General features: G+C 32.4%; 1 protein-coding gene across 9 annotated transcripts in view; it reads right to left on the bottom strand.

Moving 5' to 3' along the window:
- Positions 1-14,720, bottom strand: part of PKNOX1 (PBX/knotted 1 homeobox 1) — a 38,280-nt gene that overhangs the window by 7,270 nt on the left and 16,290 nt on the right. For 3 of the 9 annotated variants that reach the window (XM_034423920.3, XM_034423919.3, XM_034423921.3), the window contains 7 exons: positions 12,394-12,524; positions 11,274-11,445; positions 9,369-9,539; positions 8,985-9,062; positions 6,058-6,157; positions 2,058-2,155; positions 1,246-1,374 (listed from right to left, as the gene is read on the bottom strand). In XM_034423920.3, coding sequence (XP_034279811.1) covers positions 1,246-1,374; positions 2,058-2,155; positions 6,058-6,157; positions 8,985-9,062; positions 9,369-9,539; positions 11,274-11,445; positions 12,394-12,524 — 879 coding nt within the window. The remainder of the gene's footprint in view (positions 1-1,245; positions 1,375-2,057; positions 2,156-6,057; positions 6,158-8,984; positions 9,063-9,368; positions 9,540-11,273; positions 11,446-12,393; positions 12,525-14,720) is intronic. The other 6 variants (XM_034423922.3, XM_087895191.1, XM_087895192.1 and 3 more) reach the window with 2 other exon arrangements.

Here is a 14,720-nt window from a genome sequence, read left to right as displayed (position 1 = left end):
GATTATTTGTTACAGTAGCATGTGTGTATGTTGCTCAGTCTGTCTAAAACAGATATATCCAATCCATTCTGTTCAAACAAACATTTCCAAGTTACTGTTATAGAAATGGCTACTATGCCAAGTATGTGAAAGTAAAAAGTTGAGGATATACTTTATTATTTTTATTCTACTATGCTGAAAAAAGTTGGAAGTTAACCCTTTTTTCTACTGTTCCCATATTTTTCCTTCCCCCACTTTTCCTTCCCCATTAACTTTATTTTGATTTGTATTTTCTATTATGAAAAAAATTCAACATCAACTTACTAGATAGTAGAATTCTGTTTCCATAATACATTTGATGACAAATATCATTTGATTATGAATATAATAGAAGTTGTACAATGCTGTCTCCTTCAATCAAAACCAACAGCACTATGCAGTACCCATGGATTAAATGTTATAATTATATAGACAGAGCATGTATGTAAAATAAAAAAAACTTGTGGCAACATATATATGATCTTTCAGTTAATGAAAAAGCTGATTATGACTATATAAATCACAGGATAAATGTGTGATTCTAAACTAACAATACATGGGCCCCCTTTTGACTATGGAGTACATTTAGTAAAGCAAACCACATAACAATCTTGCTTCTGCATATAGCTAACTTCATTTTATATGAATTTCTCCCAAGCCCTGAGGAAGTGTTTAGACTGACAGAAATTTAAATATAGCTCTCAAAAGACTACTGATTGAAGGAGCACATGATTTTTTAAAAAAATTCCTCATTCAAATGAAATAACAACAGAAAATCACAAGTTTATATGAGAGCACTTACTGAAAATCAGATTCATCTTTAACAAATCAATTTAACTTTTTTTCAAGAGGAACCATAGAAATAGACTGTAAAAGTATTGTCCTTCATGAAATTGGTGCAGGAGAAAATAGCCAAGAAAACAAAGAAACGGATCATTGAATAAATCAATACAGAATTCTCACTCAAAGTACAAATGATGAAGCTTATATTATTGACTACTATGTGAAGTCCTAACAAAAGATAGATGGAGTAATTACAGCAGTGATGTGTGGATCATTGGATGATCTGAAGGAGCAAGCTGGGGACACTTCCTCCTGGAGAAAATGTATGGTCATGAAGACTCAGTCCAATTTGATGGCACATATCCAATTAAAAAAAGAGCTAAAATTATAATCACTAAGAAACTTTTTTAAAAAGTGTTTTTAATCACTGAGATAAATTCTTACCCCTATATGCTGGAAAAGCCAAGATCTCATCACGTTTGTAGCATGTTTTGGAAGAACGCCTCTTTTATTCTTTGATGATCCATCATCTTGATGCAAGATGCTTAAATCTTGGTTTAATTGTAACTGGAGCTACACAATAGCAGAACTTTATTAAAACACCATAAACATCATCAAAAAGTCTTAATATGTCGCAAGAATAATTAAAAAGCACAGTTTTTGTATTAAAAATAGAAGGAGCGCTACACATGTACTATTTCAGATTGTATGCAAAAAACTATGTCAGTGCTGAGTTCTTAACTGAACATGTGGAAAACTATCAAATTGAAAGAAAGAGTTCTAACCCCATGCTCATTAGATGTTTTCTATGCACAGGGAATTTTACTGGAATTTTATTTTATGGGAACATTCAAGCAAAGTATTCACAAACTGCATATTAAAATGGATGAATATGGATTCTCTGTAACTCTCAGGAGTATTTATCCCTTTTATATTTATGAGAGAAAATCAGGGACACTGTAATCTGAGAAACAACATACTCAGTCAGGGGCAAAGATGTTGTCCCTCTGTTGTATGAGTATTCAAAATTCTGTTTGTGCCCTCTGAGACCTCTCTGACTATGAATACTGAAAATTAAATGCAGTTCCTGCCACTCATTTTATGGATGGTATAGGAAGATGCTTTTTCACTCCCCCCCCCCATTTGACTTATTAAAAGTATGTAAATTCATTATATAGACAACCTGTTCCACATCTTATTAAAATCCTGGCTTCTTCTCCTACTTTAAACCACTCTATGAAATGAGTTGAACAAACCTGTGAGTTCTGGATCCTGATTGTTCCAGGTGACAGTGCTTGTGTTACTACTTGTCCTTGAGGTGTGACCACTGTTACTGGCTGATATACTGTGCCACCTTAAAAGTGTGCAGCAATCAAGAAAATAAGAAAACAAGAGATAAAAGGTTAATTGATGCTTAGTTATTGTTAAATATAGTATGAAGCTGTGGTGAAAACATAAAACTATTTTTAAAATGCAAAAGTGAATATTTTTGTTGATTCCATAGACTGCTTTACCTTTATGGAAGCAGAAATTCAGTTAAGAGTGCCCCCAAGGTCCAAAAAGTCAACATGGCAGTCTCAATAGTGCAACTGAAGCCCTGCTCCTTTGCATATATATGTAATGTCAGTGCATAAACAAAAGAGTCAGGGCTTTAATAGTGCTAACAAAAACTGCATTTTTATTTCTTTAACCTCTGTTGTGCATGTGACTAAGAATGTTTTTACTATATTTGATATTATTAGGCAATTTAGTTATTGTGAATATTTTTAATTACTCAAATATATTTGTTTTGCCTTCATTTTCTTTTGATTATTTCCTAATAAGGGTAAGACTAGATAAATTGCTCTTTGAAGAGTAAAACTATTGTTTAAAATGCTGTTTCATTCATCTCAAGATAAATAGATAGTATGCATTAAAAATAACTTTTATAGTATTTTTTCTCTTTAGAAACTATTAAAAAACCAGAATATTTGTGTAATAGGGGATTATAATGCAATAGTAAATGCAAAGAAAGACTACAAAACTGGGGGAAAAAAACAAAAGAAAAAAGAAATACTTCCAAAAGAATTTTCTACTATGGCTGAAGAACTAAATTTGGCAGACGTATGGAGGGAAACACATGAAGAAGAGGCCCAATACACCTTTTACTCCCATCCGCATAACTCCCTGTCAAGACTGGACATGGCATGGATGACCCCAAATATCAAAATAGAAGTAGAAAAAATTGAGATAGGCACAACCCAATGGGCAGACCACAATCCACTATTCATAAACTGGAAAGGGGAAAGAAGACGTAAGAGATGGACAATGAACCAAAGATTATGTAAAGAAAAAGAATTTAATTTGATGTTAGAAAAGGAAGTAAAAATATTCTTTCAGATAAATAAAATAGAGGAAACCTCTTTACAAAACACATGGGATACTTTAAAAGCATACATAAGGGGCCTAGTAATAGCATATACAAGGAAAAAGAATAAAGAGAAGAAAAAACAATTAGATAATTTAGAGAAAGACCTAAAACAAATAGAACGAAAACTCCAGGAAAAGCCCCAGAACAAAACAATAAGAGAAGAATGGGAAATGATTAAGCATAAACTGAATTTGATAAACCAAATAGAACTAGCCCAAAAAATAAAAATGGCGAAACAAAACTATTTCGAAAATAAAACGGGCAGATGGCTAGCCTATAAATTGAAAAAAGAACAGAAAAAAAGAATGATATACCAATTGAAAGATGATAAAGGAGAAATTCAACATAGTAAAGAGGCCAAAAAAGAAATTATTAAGAAATTTTATGCGAACCTATATAATCAGAGGAAAATAGAGGAAGATAAAATAAAACAGTACATAGGAAAATCAGGAATGCCAAAAATCACAGAAGAACAAAGAATTACTCTTAATAGGCCAATAACTAAATTAGAATTAGATGAAGTACTGAAAAAGCAAAAAAACAATAAAACACCGGGACCCGACGGATTACCGGTAGAAATATATAAAACAATGCAAGAAGTATTGGGAGAGAATATGTTGCGATTATATAATGAAGCTATGGAGAAAGCCAAAATACTAAATTCATGGACGGAAGCCATAATAACAATCATTCCAAAAGAAGACACAGATCTCCAGTTAATACAAAACTATAGACCTATTTCATTATATAATATATATATATATATATATATATATATATAGAATATATATATATATTCTATCATTGGAAATCCTGTTGAAAAAAATTAGAGAAGACCAAGGAATAGAAGGTTTAAGGATTAATAGAGAAGAATACAAAGTTCAAGCCTTTGCTGATGACTTAGTATTTTTGACAGAAAATCCTATGGAATCTATACCTAATTTGTTCCAAAAAATAGAAGAATTTGGAGAAGTGGCCGGACTAAAAATCAATAAAAGTAAATCGAAGCTAATTGTTAAAAACCTTACGGAAATTCAAACAAAAGATTTGATAGATAACATACAAATTCAAACAACAACAACAAAAAAAATATCTAGGAATCTGCTTATCTACAAGAACATCAGCAATTAAAGAAAACAATTATGATAAATTACTAGAACAAACAAAGAAAGACTTAGAAAAATGGGAAAATTTACACATTTCATTCCTAGGAAGAATTTCGGCCATCAAAATGACTATACTATCTAAATTTTTATATTTGTTCCAGGTTACCCCAATTAAAATAGATAAATTGTTTTTTGAAAAGCTGAATAAAATTACATCTAAATTTATGTGGCAAGGGAAAAGGCCACGAATAAAATTAAAACTGCTTCAGGACACAAAAGATAGAGGAGGAGCTGCACTCCCTGACTGGGAGATATACTATCAAGCAGCAGTACTATCGTGGGTCAAAGATTGGATAGAATTAAAGGACTCTAGAATTTTAACAATTGAGGGACACGAACTTCAAACTGGCTGGCACTCCTTTATGTGGGATGAGAAATACAAAACACATTCATATTTTAAAACACATACAATAAGGAACTCACTATTACAAACCTGGCTTAAAATTAAAAAACAACATTATATGAAGATACCAAATTGGCTAGCACCGGCTGAATCAATTAGGCACCCAAATTTAACAGATAAGACAAAAATAATTAGGTATAAAGATATAATTGATTATCAAGGCAAACTAAAGACAAAACAACAATTGGAGACAGATTTACACAGAGGAATAGACTGGTGGACTTACACTCAAATACAATCCAAATATAGAGAACATATAAAAACATATGAAATTTACAATCAAAAACAAGAAATAGATAAAATTATATTAGATTCAGAAAATAAATTAATTAGTAGAATTTATAAATTTCTCCTACGCTATAAATTGGAAGAAGAGACAGTCAAAGAAACGATGATCAAGTGGGCTCAAAATATCAAACACACAATACCTTTGGAAAAATGGGAAAAGTTCTGGCAGGTAAACCTAAAGTTAACGAAAGCAACGGCGTACAAGGAAACTCAACTGAAAATGTTTTATCGGTGGCATATGTCTCCAACCAGATTGGCAAAAATACAACCTAAAAATAGCCCAATTTGTTGGAAATGCAAAAAGGCACAAGGGACTTTCTATCATTTATGGTGGACGTGCCCGGCAGCAAAGAAATTTTGGTCTAACATTAAAAAATGGTTGGAACAAATAACAAAAACACAGATTGAAAAAGAACCAGAAACATTTTTATTAGGAATATTCAACAAATCATACCCTAAGGATATCAAATATTTTACAATCCACATATTAAATGCTGCAAGAATAACCTACGCAAGAAATTGGAAACAAGAAAAAATACCAAGTGAAACAGAAGTAATAGGGAAAATTTTAGAATGCGCTGAAATGGATAGGCTAACCAAAGAATTACAAGAAAAAGAAGAATCAGATTATTATAAAATATGGAATAATTGGTATAATTGGTTAAAAATTAGAAATATACAAAAAATATAGGGGATATATTACCGATTGATACATATATATGTAATAAAAAAAAATTATTAGACTAAAGAGAGGTGAAGGATTATATTATAAGTAGAATTGTAGAACGTCACTCTGAAAAAATGCTTAAGAAGAAACTACACTTTTTTTGTGTATATGTTGTGTAAATGTTTGTTGTGTATATGTTACGTATGTCTTTTTTAATATTTATATTTAATAAAAACTATTTAAAAAAAAAAAAAACCCAGAAGAACACATATATCCACACACTTAGATAAAATGCAACGTTTAAATGTTTAGTGTTTCTTACCTGCAACCGTTGCCATAGTTACATTTCCCTGCTGTAGTGCTGATGCAGGTACCACAATCCCTTGGGGACTTAGTGTACCTGTGATGGCACTTTGAATTTGCTAGAAACAATAACAAGAAGAATTACATAGCTTTATATTTATGAATGTTCCCATGATTTCTGTTAAATTATTTCAAATCAGAGAGAGATTTGAAAAAAAATATGATATTGACAAGTATGATTTAAAAAATATGTTATGAAAACAATTTCAATGAAAGGAAAAATAAGAAAGAAATTATAATTTGACAATATGTATATGTTGATTCTAAAATGTTAGCTTTCTTTCTAATATTGAAACATTCATAGAATAGTTTAAGCAATCATAAGAATGTGGAATTATAATGAAATCACACCATAGTTCCTATACCACTCAATACTATTCCTAACATAGTGAAAGCTTGAATTTGTATATCAAATTGCTAGAAATAATGGGATGAATATTTGGAAATAGCTATTGGTACTTAACCTTGATTTTTTTTTTAAAAAAAAGAAAGAATAAATAAATTGTACAGATTTTCAATCTTAAAGATCTCCTGAGCATCTTAAACCTACGCGGCAAAGATGATTTTTAAAAATATTTTGCTAAAAGTTCAGATTTAAAATATTTACCTAAATTAGTAAATCATCAAACAAATACAATCTGATATATGAAATACAAGAATGCAATTTAATAAGTTGACATGAGCTTGACATGAAATGTTAAATGAAATTCAATGAAGAAATATTAATTTTCTAAAAACATATATTATTTTTAGACTATTCATAATTAACTTAATTTTTCTTCTGTAAGTGATAAATATATGTTTCCAATGGATTTCTAGGAGAGTTCTTACAGTAATGAAGATGAATACTATAAACTATTTAAAGGATTTATTTTTTCATAGTACTTATACTATTCCAATCTCAAACATGTCTGGGCAATATACAATATCCCCACCTCCATCCCCCCAAATAAAATAATAATAATAATAATAATAATAATAATAATAATAATAATAATAATAATAATAATAATAATAATAAAATAACTAAATGCAAATCAATATTAAAAACAAACCACCAAAAAGCAAGGATCAAACGAAGATAGTTGGCGTCAGTCATGCAGCTGAGGTCAAAAACATGTTGAAATAAAACTTTTTAAATTTGGTTATGGAATTTTAGGAAAGTGAGAGATGCTTGGACCTTGGGGGGGAAATGTATCCCCAAAAGTAGGGGCTCTTTCAGAGAAGGCCTGTAATAACCACAAGAATGGTGAGAACTTTTAGGTCAGCTCTTGAGGACCAGACTGAATGGGCAGAAACAGTTTTGCAAGGTATTGTCCAATATATCCTGGCACTGCACTGTTAAAAGTTTTTTACATTTAACACCAGCATTTTGGATTGGCCCTGACAGTCTACTCATAAACAATATAGTGACTTTAGTCGAGATATAATAATGGGGAAGGGTTACAGCAGAATGTCCATTAAATCCAAATGAGATTTTATGCATGTGTTGTTGACCTGTGCATAAATGGTAAACACATGGGCAGAAATATTATCATGCAGAGATTTATTTTCTATTGTATTTTATCTCCAATAAACTCTGATCCAATATATGAAGAATTTACTTTGGCAGACCTCATTCTGAAATGTAAATACAGGTAGTCCTCAACTTACAACCACAACTGAGCCTAAAATGTATATTGTTAAGTGAGTTTTGCCCCATTTTACTATCTTTCTTGCCACTGTTGTTAAGTGAATCACTGCAGTTTTTAAGTTAGTAACCTGGTTGTTAAGTTAATATGGCTTCCCCATACACTTTGTTTGTCAGGTTGCAAAAGGTGATCACATGACCTTGGCACACAGCAACAGTCATAAATATGAACCAGTTGCCAAGCATCTGAATTTTGATCACATGATCATGAGGATGCTGCAAAGGTCATAACTCTAAAAAATGGTAATAAATCACATTTTTCAGTGCCATTGTAACTTTGGATGGGCACCAAATGAATTGTTGTAAGTTGAGGACTGTATTGGTGCCCATATTACTTAGGTTTAAACAGAAATAGTAAATTACATAACTATCTGAACTGGGGGGGGGATCACATAACTTTCATTAGTATTATAAAAATTTAATTGCCAATTGGGACACATTTTTCAATAATTATACTATTATATAGCAAAATAAAGGTCCATAGGTCAATGATGGACATTTATAAGCCATATTGTTTCAGGTTAGCTTTTCATGCCTTCAGTTAATGCAGTGGTGGTTGATCTTTTGATCGCCAGTGCTTTGCCTTACCTTGCTTAATATACTTTGGTGGCTAAAATAGATTTTTAAATTTTCTTTTATTGGATTTACAGAGGAAGTTCGGAGTTTTGGTTTTTGTTTAATTATGTGAAGCCATAAGTTTTAATTTTAGAATTTCTCATTGTTTGTCATCTTAACAGGGCAGAAAATAATGCAATTGATTTTTAATAACTGTAGTAAGTGATTCTTGGATGTGCAAAAAGAGGGTAATAATCTGCTTCCAGGTTGACTTAGTCTAATATTTGCAGCACATTTTCTTAAATTCCTCTCCCAACATAAGACAGCCAGGAAAGGAGATATTTCATGAATAAAACGTGAGATGAATGATTCCTGCTTATTTATATTTTTCAACTAGTCTCTTTTGCACATGGTTTCTTGTGCTTAGATTTAGTTACTAAATCAGAAGAACTTTATGCTCTGAAGTCATGTGTATATGACAGAGAGCTATCAAGAACTTTCTTTCTGCACTGAGAACTCCCCTATTATGGATAGGGTCATTATTTACAATGAGATGAACAAAGCCAACCCAAAACTTAGGCCAAGGAAACAGTGCCAAAGAAGTGTAATGATAATTGTGTCAATTTTGCTCTACTGCTCACATTTTCTGGTGACTCTTTCCATGAAGACAGCTGCTCCAGCAAATCCAAGCTATCTTTATCATGTTTAAAGTTGCTGGACTGCAGACAAAGAGTTGACAAATTATAGTCATTCTTTAAGAATTACAATTTCATGTACCGGATTACTAAGAACTGCACAAGGGAAACCTGGTATCTTTAATAACATCACAAAGAATTAAACATTGCTAATTGGCAAGTCATAGATCTTCTTTTTTAAAACTGCATTGTTATGCATTTAATCAAATTATTAAGAAAGCATATTATAAGATTTTTAAAAAGCTTCTTTTATCTAATCTGATTTTTTTTGGGAATATGGTACATTACAAAGCAATAAAGAAAATATACTTGATTTATCATGAAAGTTACCTGGGGTTGTACTGGTGAATAAGGACTCCCAGATTCCCCACTTAGCAGAGTTTCACTGTTCATTTTAGTCTTTAGACATGCAATATAACGACTACAAAAATCTTTACAGAGCTCATTAACTTTTTCTAGCTCAAGCAGATGAATTCGTAGAACCTGAATTGCTTTTACCATCTGAAGATAAACAAACAGAATTTTAAAACAACATACAAAAATGTCTGCATTTCGTTTACATTTATTTACAATACTGTATTTATATCTGGTCTCCCTGACAGAGTTTAAAATAAAGTTCAGTGACTATAATTTACAACCATTAAAATGAAATAAGTTATTAAATACACAAAATAAAGTAACAAAACAATAATAGTAATAATAATAATAATAATAATAATAATAATAATAATAATAATAATAATAATAATAATAATAATAACGTATCTGTTTAACGAAACAGGGCTTTTCCTAATATTAAAAGTGGATAGAACAAAACCTGCTGGTAAACAGATTCACTATAATTATTTATATTCTTGTCTTTCAGTATATACTGATCTTTACAAGGTACCATACTTTATAAGCAACACAGACAATTATAAATAAAAACATTATATATATTATCAAAAAGAAAGAAACAAAAATATTTCCTACATGGCTGGCTGTTGAATGTAATAGAAATGCTACAATTTAAAAGGAAAAAGGTAGCCTAGAAGACTTTTCCCTCCTCTTTAATGAAAACAACCACTGAGAGGATCTTTCTATTAATTTCACTTTAAATACCAAAGTCATCTGGAGAAGGCTTTTCTGAAAATCATACTATACTGCTACTCAAATTATACAACAGAATTCATATAAATCTTGTGTTTGACTTTCATAAAATAGCTGGCTAATGCTGCTTTACTTGCAATTACAGGTAGTCTTTAGTTTTCAATTATTAGTTTAGTGACCGTTCGAAGTTACAACAGTACAGAAAAGCGTACTTTGTACACTGACACTGTGTAAGTGACTTATGAACATTTTCCACATTTATGAACATTGCAGTATCCCCATGGTCACATGGTCAAAATTCAGATGCTTGGCAACTGGCATGTATTTATGAAGATTGCAGTATCCCAGGGTCATATGATCACCTTTTATGACCTTCTGACAAGCAAAGTCAATGGAGAAGCCAGATTCATTTAACAACCATGTAACTAACTTAACAAATGCAGTGACTCACTTAACAACTGTGGCAAGAAAGGTCATAAAATGAGGCAAAACTCAATAACTGTCTTTGTTTAGCAATGGAAATGTTGGGCTCAATTATTGTCATAAATCGAGGACTACCTGAATATTATTTAACTTAACCAGTTCATTAAACATTAATTGGAATACAAATTTTGCTAGATTTTGCTTAATTGTCGTTTTTAAAAAGGCTTTATTTCAGTGCTTTCTGAATTCGTAGTTGTTTAAATAGATAGGCACTTTGCCACTTCATTTTATTCCCTAAATTAATCTATTTATCTAACAAAGAGAGGAAAAAAAGAAACTTCCTTGGGGGAACAATCTTTTGTACTAGGGGTTGTGGTAGTTTGTGGAGATGCATAGCTTGTTTATATGAGGAGATGGCCATATTTCTACTGTTTTATATGTTAGCTAATAAAAATCATTGGAGTTGGACAATCAAGAAATAATGGGAAAAGGTCAGTTTGCCAAATAACATTTGGAAATGTATGCAGAAATACTTCCTTTCTTTGATCCATATTTATGTGTTACATTGCCCATGTTGGAAACAAAGGACACTTTATCCCAGGTTTCAAGGAATGAAATAAAGAGTCAAAATAAACATAATTTTTAAATAGCAAGATTTGTACAAATACAACAAAAGAAACATAAATTAATATGTCACTCTTTTCCTAAAATGCTTTTACTTACTAAATTATCTGTTTCTGGATCTTCACAAAAAAAGGGTTTTCCTTCCTTCTCCTGTTTCCTAACAAAGTTTTCAATATCTACATCAAAACTTGCAGATGTTGTGCCTTCTGAACCCTGTGTAGATTGTTCACATTTTTCAAATAACAGTGCTAATAAGGGAAACAGTGGATGCCTAGGAATTAAAGATGAGCAAACTATAAGACTAGAAATTGTAAGTCAACATGATAAAACATGTATAATTTAGACACTGCATACATAATAAAATAAATTACATTAACAATTAAGATGCTATGTATTCATGGCTAATCTAACCCGGAATAGAAAACTAATCTTTTGTTTGCTGTTTAAACCTGCACAACACTTAAACAGTGTTGTGCACTGTTGGGAAGAAACTATAGTATATTGCATTCTCAAGTGTAAACTTAATTTTTATTGTTATTTACTGGGTTTTTTTTCTTGTTCCGAGCACCAAGAGTTTGCCCTTGGTTGTGGTGAGATACAAATATAATTAATGCAAACATTTTAAAATTTATATTCAAATAGAAACTCTTAATCTGAAATAAAAATCACAAACCTTACTTAAATAAATAAAATATGCACTATCTTATGCTACTTCACTGAGTTGTCAGTCTCACTTTAATAGAGCTTACTCACTTGTAAACATGCAGAACATTGACTTAGGTAAGTAATAAAATGGCTGAAAATACAACATAATAAAGAACTCAAAATACATAAAGTTTGTTGCTGTGCTTGCTGTTAAATGTTTGAGTTTAGGTAGCTTTTTAAGTACTGATTCTACATTGTGGGTGCACTGGGATAGGTACCTATTCTTTACTATACAATTTTATACTAGCATTGAATACAGGTATACCTGATCTTGCCCAAGAAAATAAAATTGCAGTAGTTCTCAATTTTGGCTAAAGTGGTGAAACATAGAGGAGTCTGGCTACGGAAAGGAAGAAGGCTTCAGAATCCTATCCTCTATTGAGTTTTGTATGGTCTCTTTCAACTGTGATTGTCTATTACATCCCAGAAACTTCATCCTTAGTTTGAGAACAATCACTCTACAGATTAAAGACAATAATATACTTTACCACTTAAGATTGGTCAACAGTACTACCTGTAAATAGCCTGCTTGTCTGCATCCATCGGTGTCTGAGATTCAACTGGGGAAGGACTCAATCCTCCTGCATCTGTTTCTAAGCAGTTTGGATCTTGCTCAGTTTTTAATTCTGTTACTACTTGCATTTGCTGGAAAAGAAATATGCTTTATATTGCCAGCTGCACTGAAAATGGTTTGTTTTCTAAGCAAAGGAGAGAGAGCCTACTAAGTGGCCAGAAAGTTGGTATGACTTGGCAACTATACAAAAAGTACAAACAATTAACAAAAATAGATAGATGGATATAGGCATATGATCTTTCTTATATCTTTTTTCAGTAAGTAATTGTGGTTGATCATAAATGGAAGATTTAAGCAATGGTAATATAACAGACAGATCTCTTAACAATCTTTCTCTGTTTTGCTGTTGTTATGCAAGTATTTCATCCTTCATACATCAAAAAAATACAAAGCTAAGGGATAAACAAATAAAAAACAGATTTGAAAAAAAAATGCTCAGGAAAGGAGTGAAAATGTAAGAAAGAAAGAGGAAAAGAAGGAAAACCGAAAAAGAATGACTTCCAAGCTTCTTTGGTACAGATATAGTACAAAATATATCAAACTCTTACTTGAAAATTAACATTTGTCCACATTATTTCCATAATCCCATATTTAATCATCAAAGCACAGATCAACTTTTAATTTCAGTTTCTCACAAAAAGTCCAGTAATGGTTCATATCGCTTTAATTACTATTTGTTAAGGAAACCATAACTGATATATTTAATTGCACCAAACTCTAAATAAAACTGGAATGGAAAATCCTAAACTCTAGTGTAGACCCATGCTTCTCAACTTTGGCAACTTTAAGGTGCATGGATTTCAATTCCCAGAATTCCCCAGGCATCTTAAACTTGCCAAGATTGAAAAACGGTGATCCACAGATAAAGATTTTTCCATTCCTTTTTACTGGTTCCTACTTACTTATGAGCAATCATAATGCAAAATCCCCACTTCCACACCAGTCCAGAGCAACCACCATTTCCTCACTTACCTGCTTTCCAGTTCCATTCTCCTGCTTGCAGGGCAACAAAAGAAGACCATGTGACTACCAGTTTAAAAAACAACCTTCAGTCAGACCTTCCAACTTCTGGGGGGGGGGGGGGGAGATATCACGAAGTTGGAAGGTCTGTAGTTTTTTTTAAAGTGGTAGTCACATGGTCTTCTTTTGTTGCCCTGCATGCCAGAGAACTGAGCTGGAAAGCAGGTTAGTGAGGGAACGGTGGTTGTTGCAGGAGTTTGCAGGAAGCTCTCCAGGCTAAAAACTGACTGCAGGTGGTGGGGAGCAGCCTCCCAGCTGATCGGCTGGTTCATTCACAGCCTCCCAGCTTCCCAGCTGATCGGGTCAGTCAGTTCATTTGCAGCCTCCTAACTGATCAGTGCAGCTCCCAGTCATGCCCCTGCAGCTTCCCCACCCTGAATGGCAACCCCCGGTGGGCGGGGCTGGGCCAGCCAGCAATTTAACAACCAGTTCGGCCAAAGTGGTGTGAACCGGTTGAATCCAACCACTGATTATGACACATTATGTGAAAAATTTTGGAAACTATTAATTCAATCAGTTAATACATCAACAGTTTAAATATGCTAGCTACATTGACTTGATCTAGATTTCTGCATATATGATTGTTTAATTTTATAAATTCCCCCCTCACCCCCTTCCCCTATAAACTCATTTATCTATCTATAGCTTCAGTGAATTCCTTGTTAAAATCTTCTCAATGTATCTTCGCATAATAACTCAACTGTTTGTATTGTTTGTATTTCAACATTGGCATAAAGTTGGAATTGGGCAGAAAAATCCAAAGAGCATTTTTTGTACTTACCTAGGGATTCATAAACTGCAGGACCTCCTTAGCTGAATGTGTTAGGAGGTTCAGGCTAATGGATGGCAGATAATGATAATGATGATAATGATTATATCACTTTTATTCATTAAACATGAAACTCAGTCAACTGAACATACAAATATCACTGGTGCTGGTTGATACGGCTTGCTGCCAGCATCCTAGGTATCAACCAAGTATCTTCTTAAAATGTATGATATTCCGAGTAGCACAGTTTTTTGCAGTTCCCCTGGTGTTATTGCAGGAAGCTGCAATTTCTTGATATATTTTGTAAAATTCTTGGACATGATACCACGTCCCGCGATGACAGTGGGTATCACTGTTATGTATTTCATCCATAATCACGTAGTTTCAATGGCCAGGTTGAGATATTTCATGATTTTTTCCAGTTCCTTTTCTTTGACTCTGGTGTCTCCTGGTAGAGCAATATATTGTACACTTCAGT

The sequence above is a fragment of the Pantherophis guttatus genome, chromosome 5 (assembly GCF_059756535.1).
Source record: "Pantherophis guttatus breed Tessera chromosome 5, ASM5975653v1, whole genome shotgun sequence".
Taxonomy (NCBI): Eukaryota; Metazoa; Chordata; class Lepidosauria; order Squamata; family Colubridae; genus Pantherophis; species Pantherophis guttatus.
This window is presented reverse-complemented; position numbering and strand designations above follow the sequence as displayed.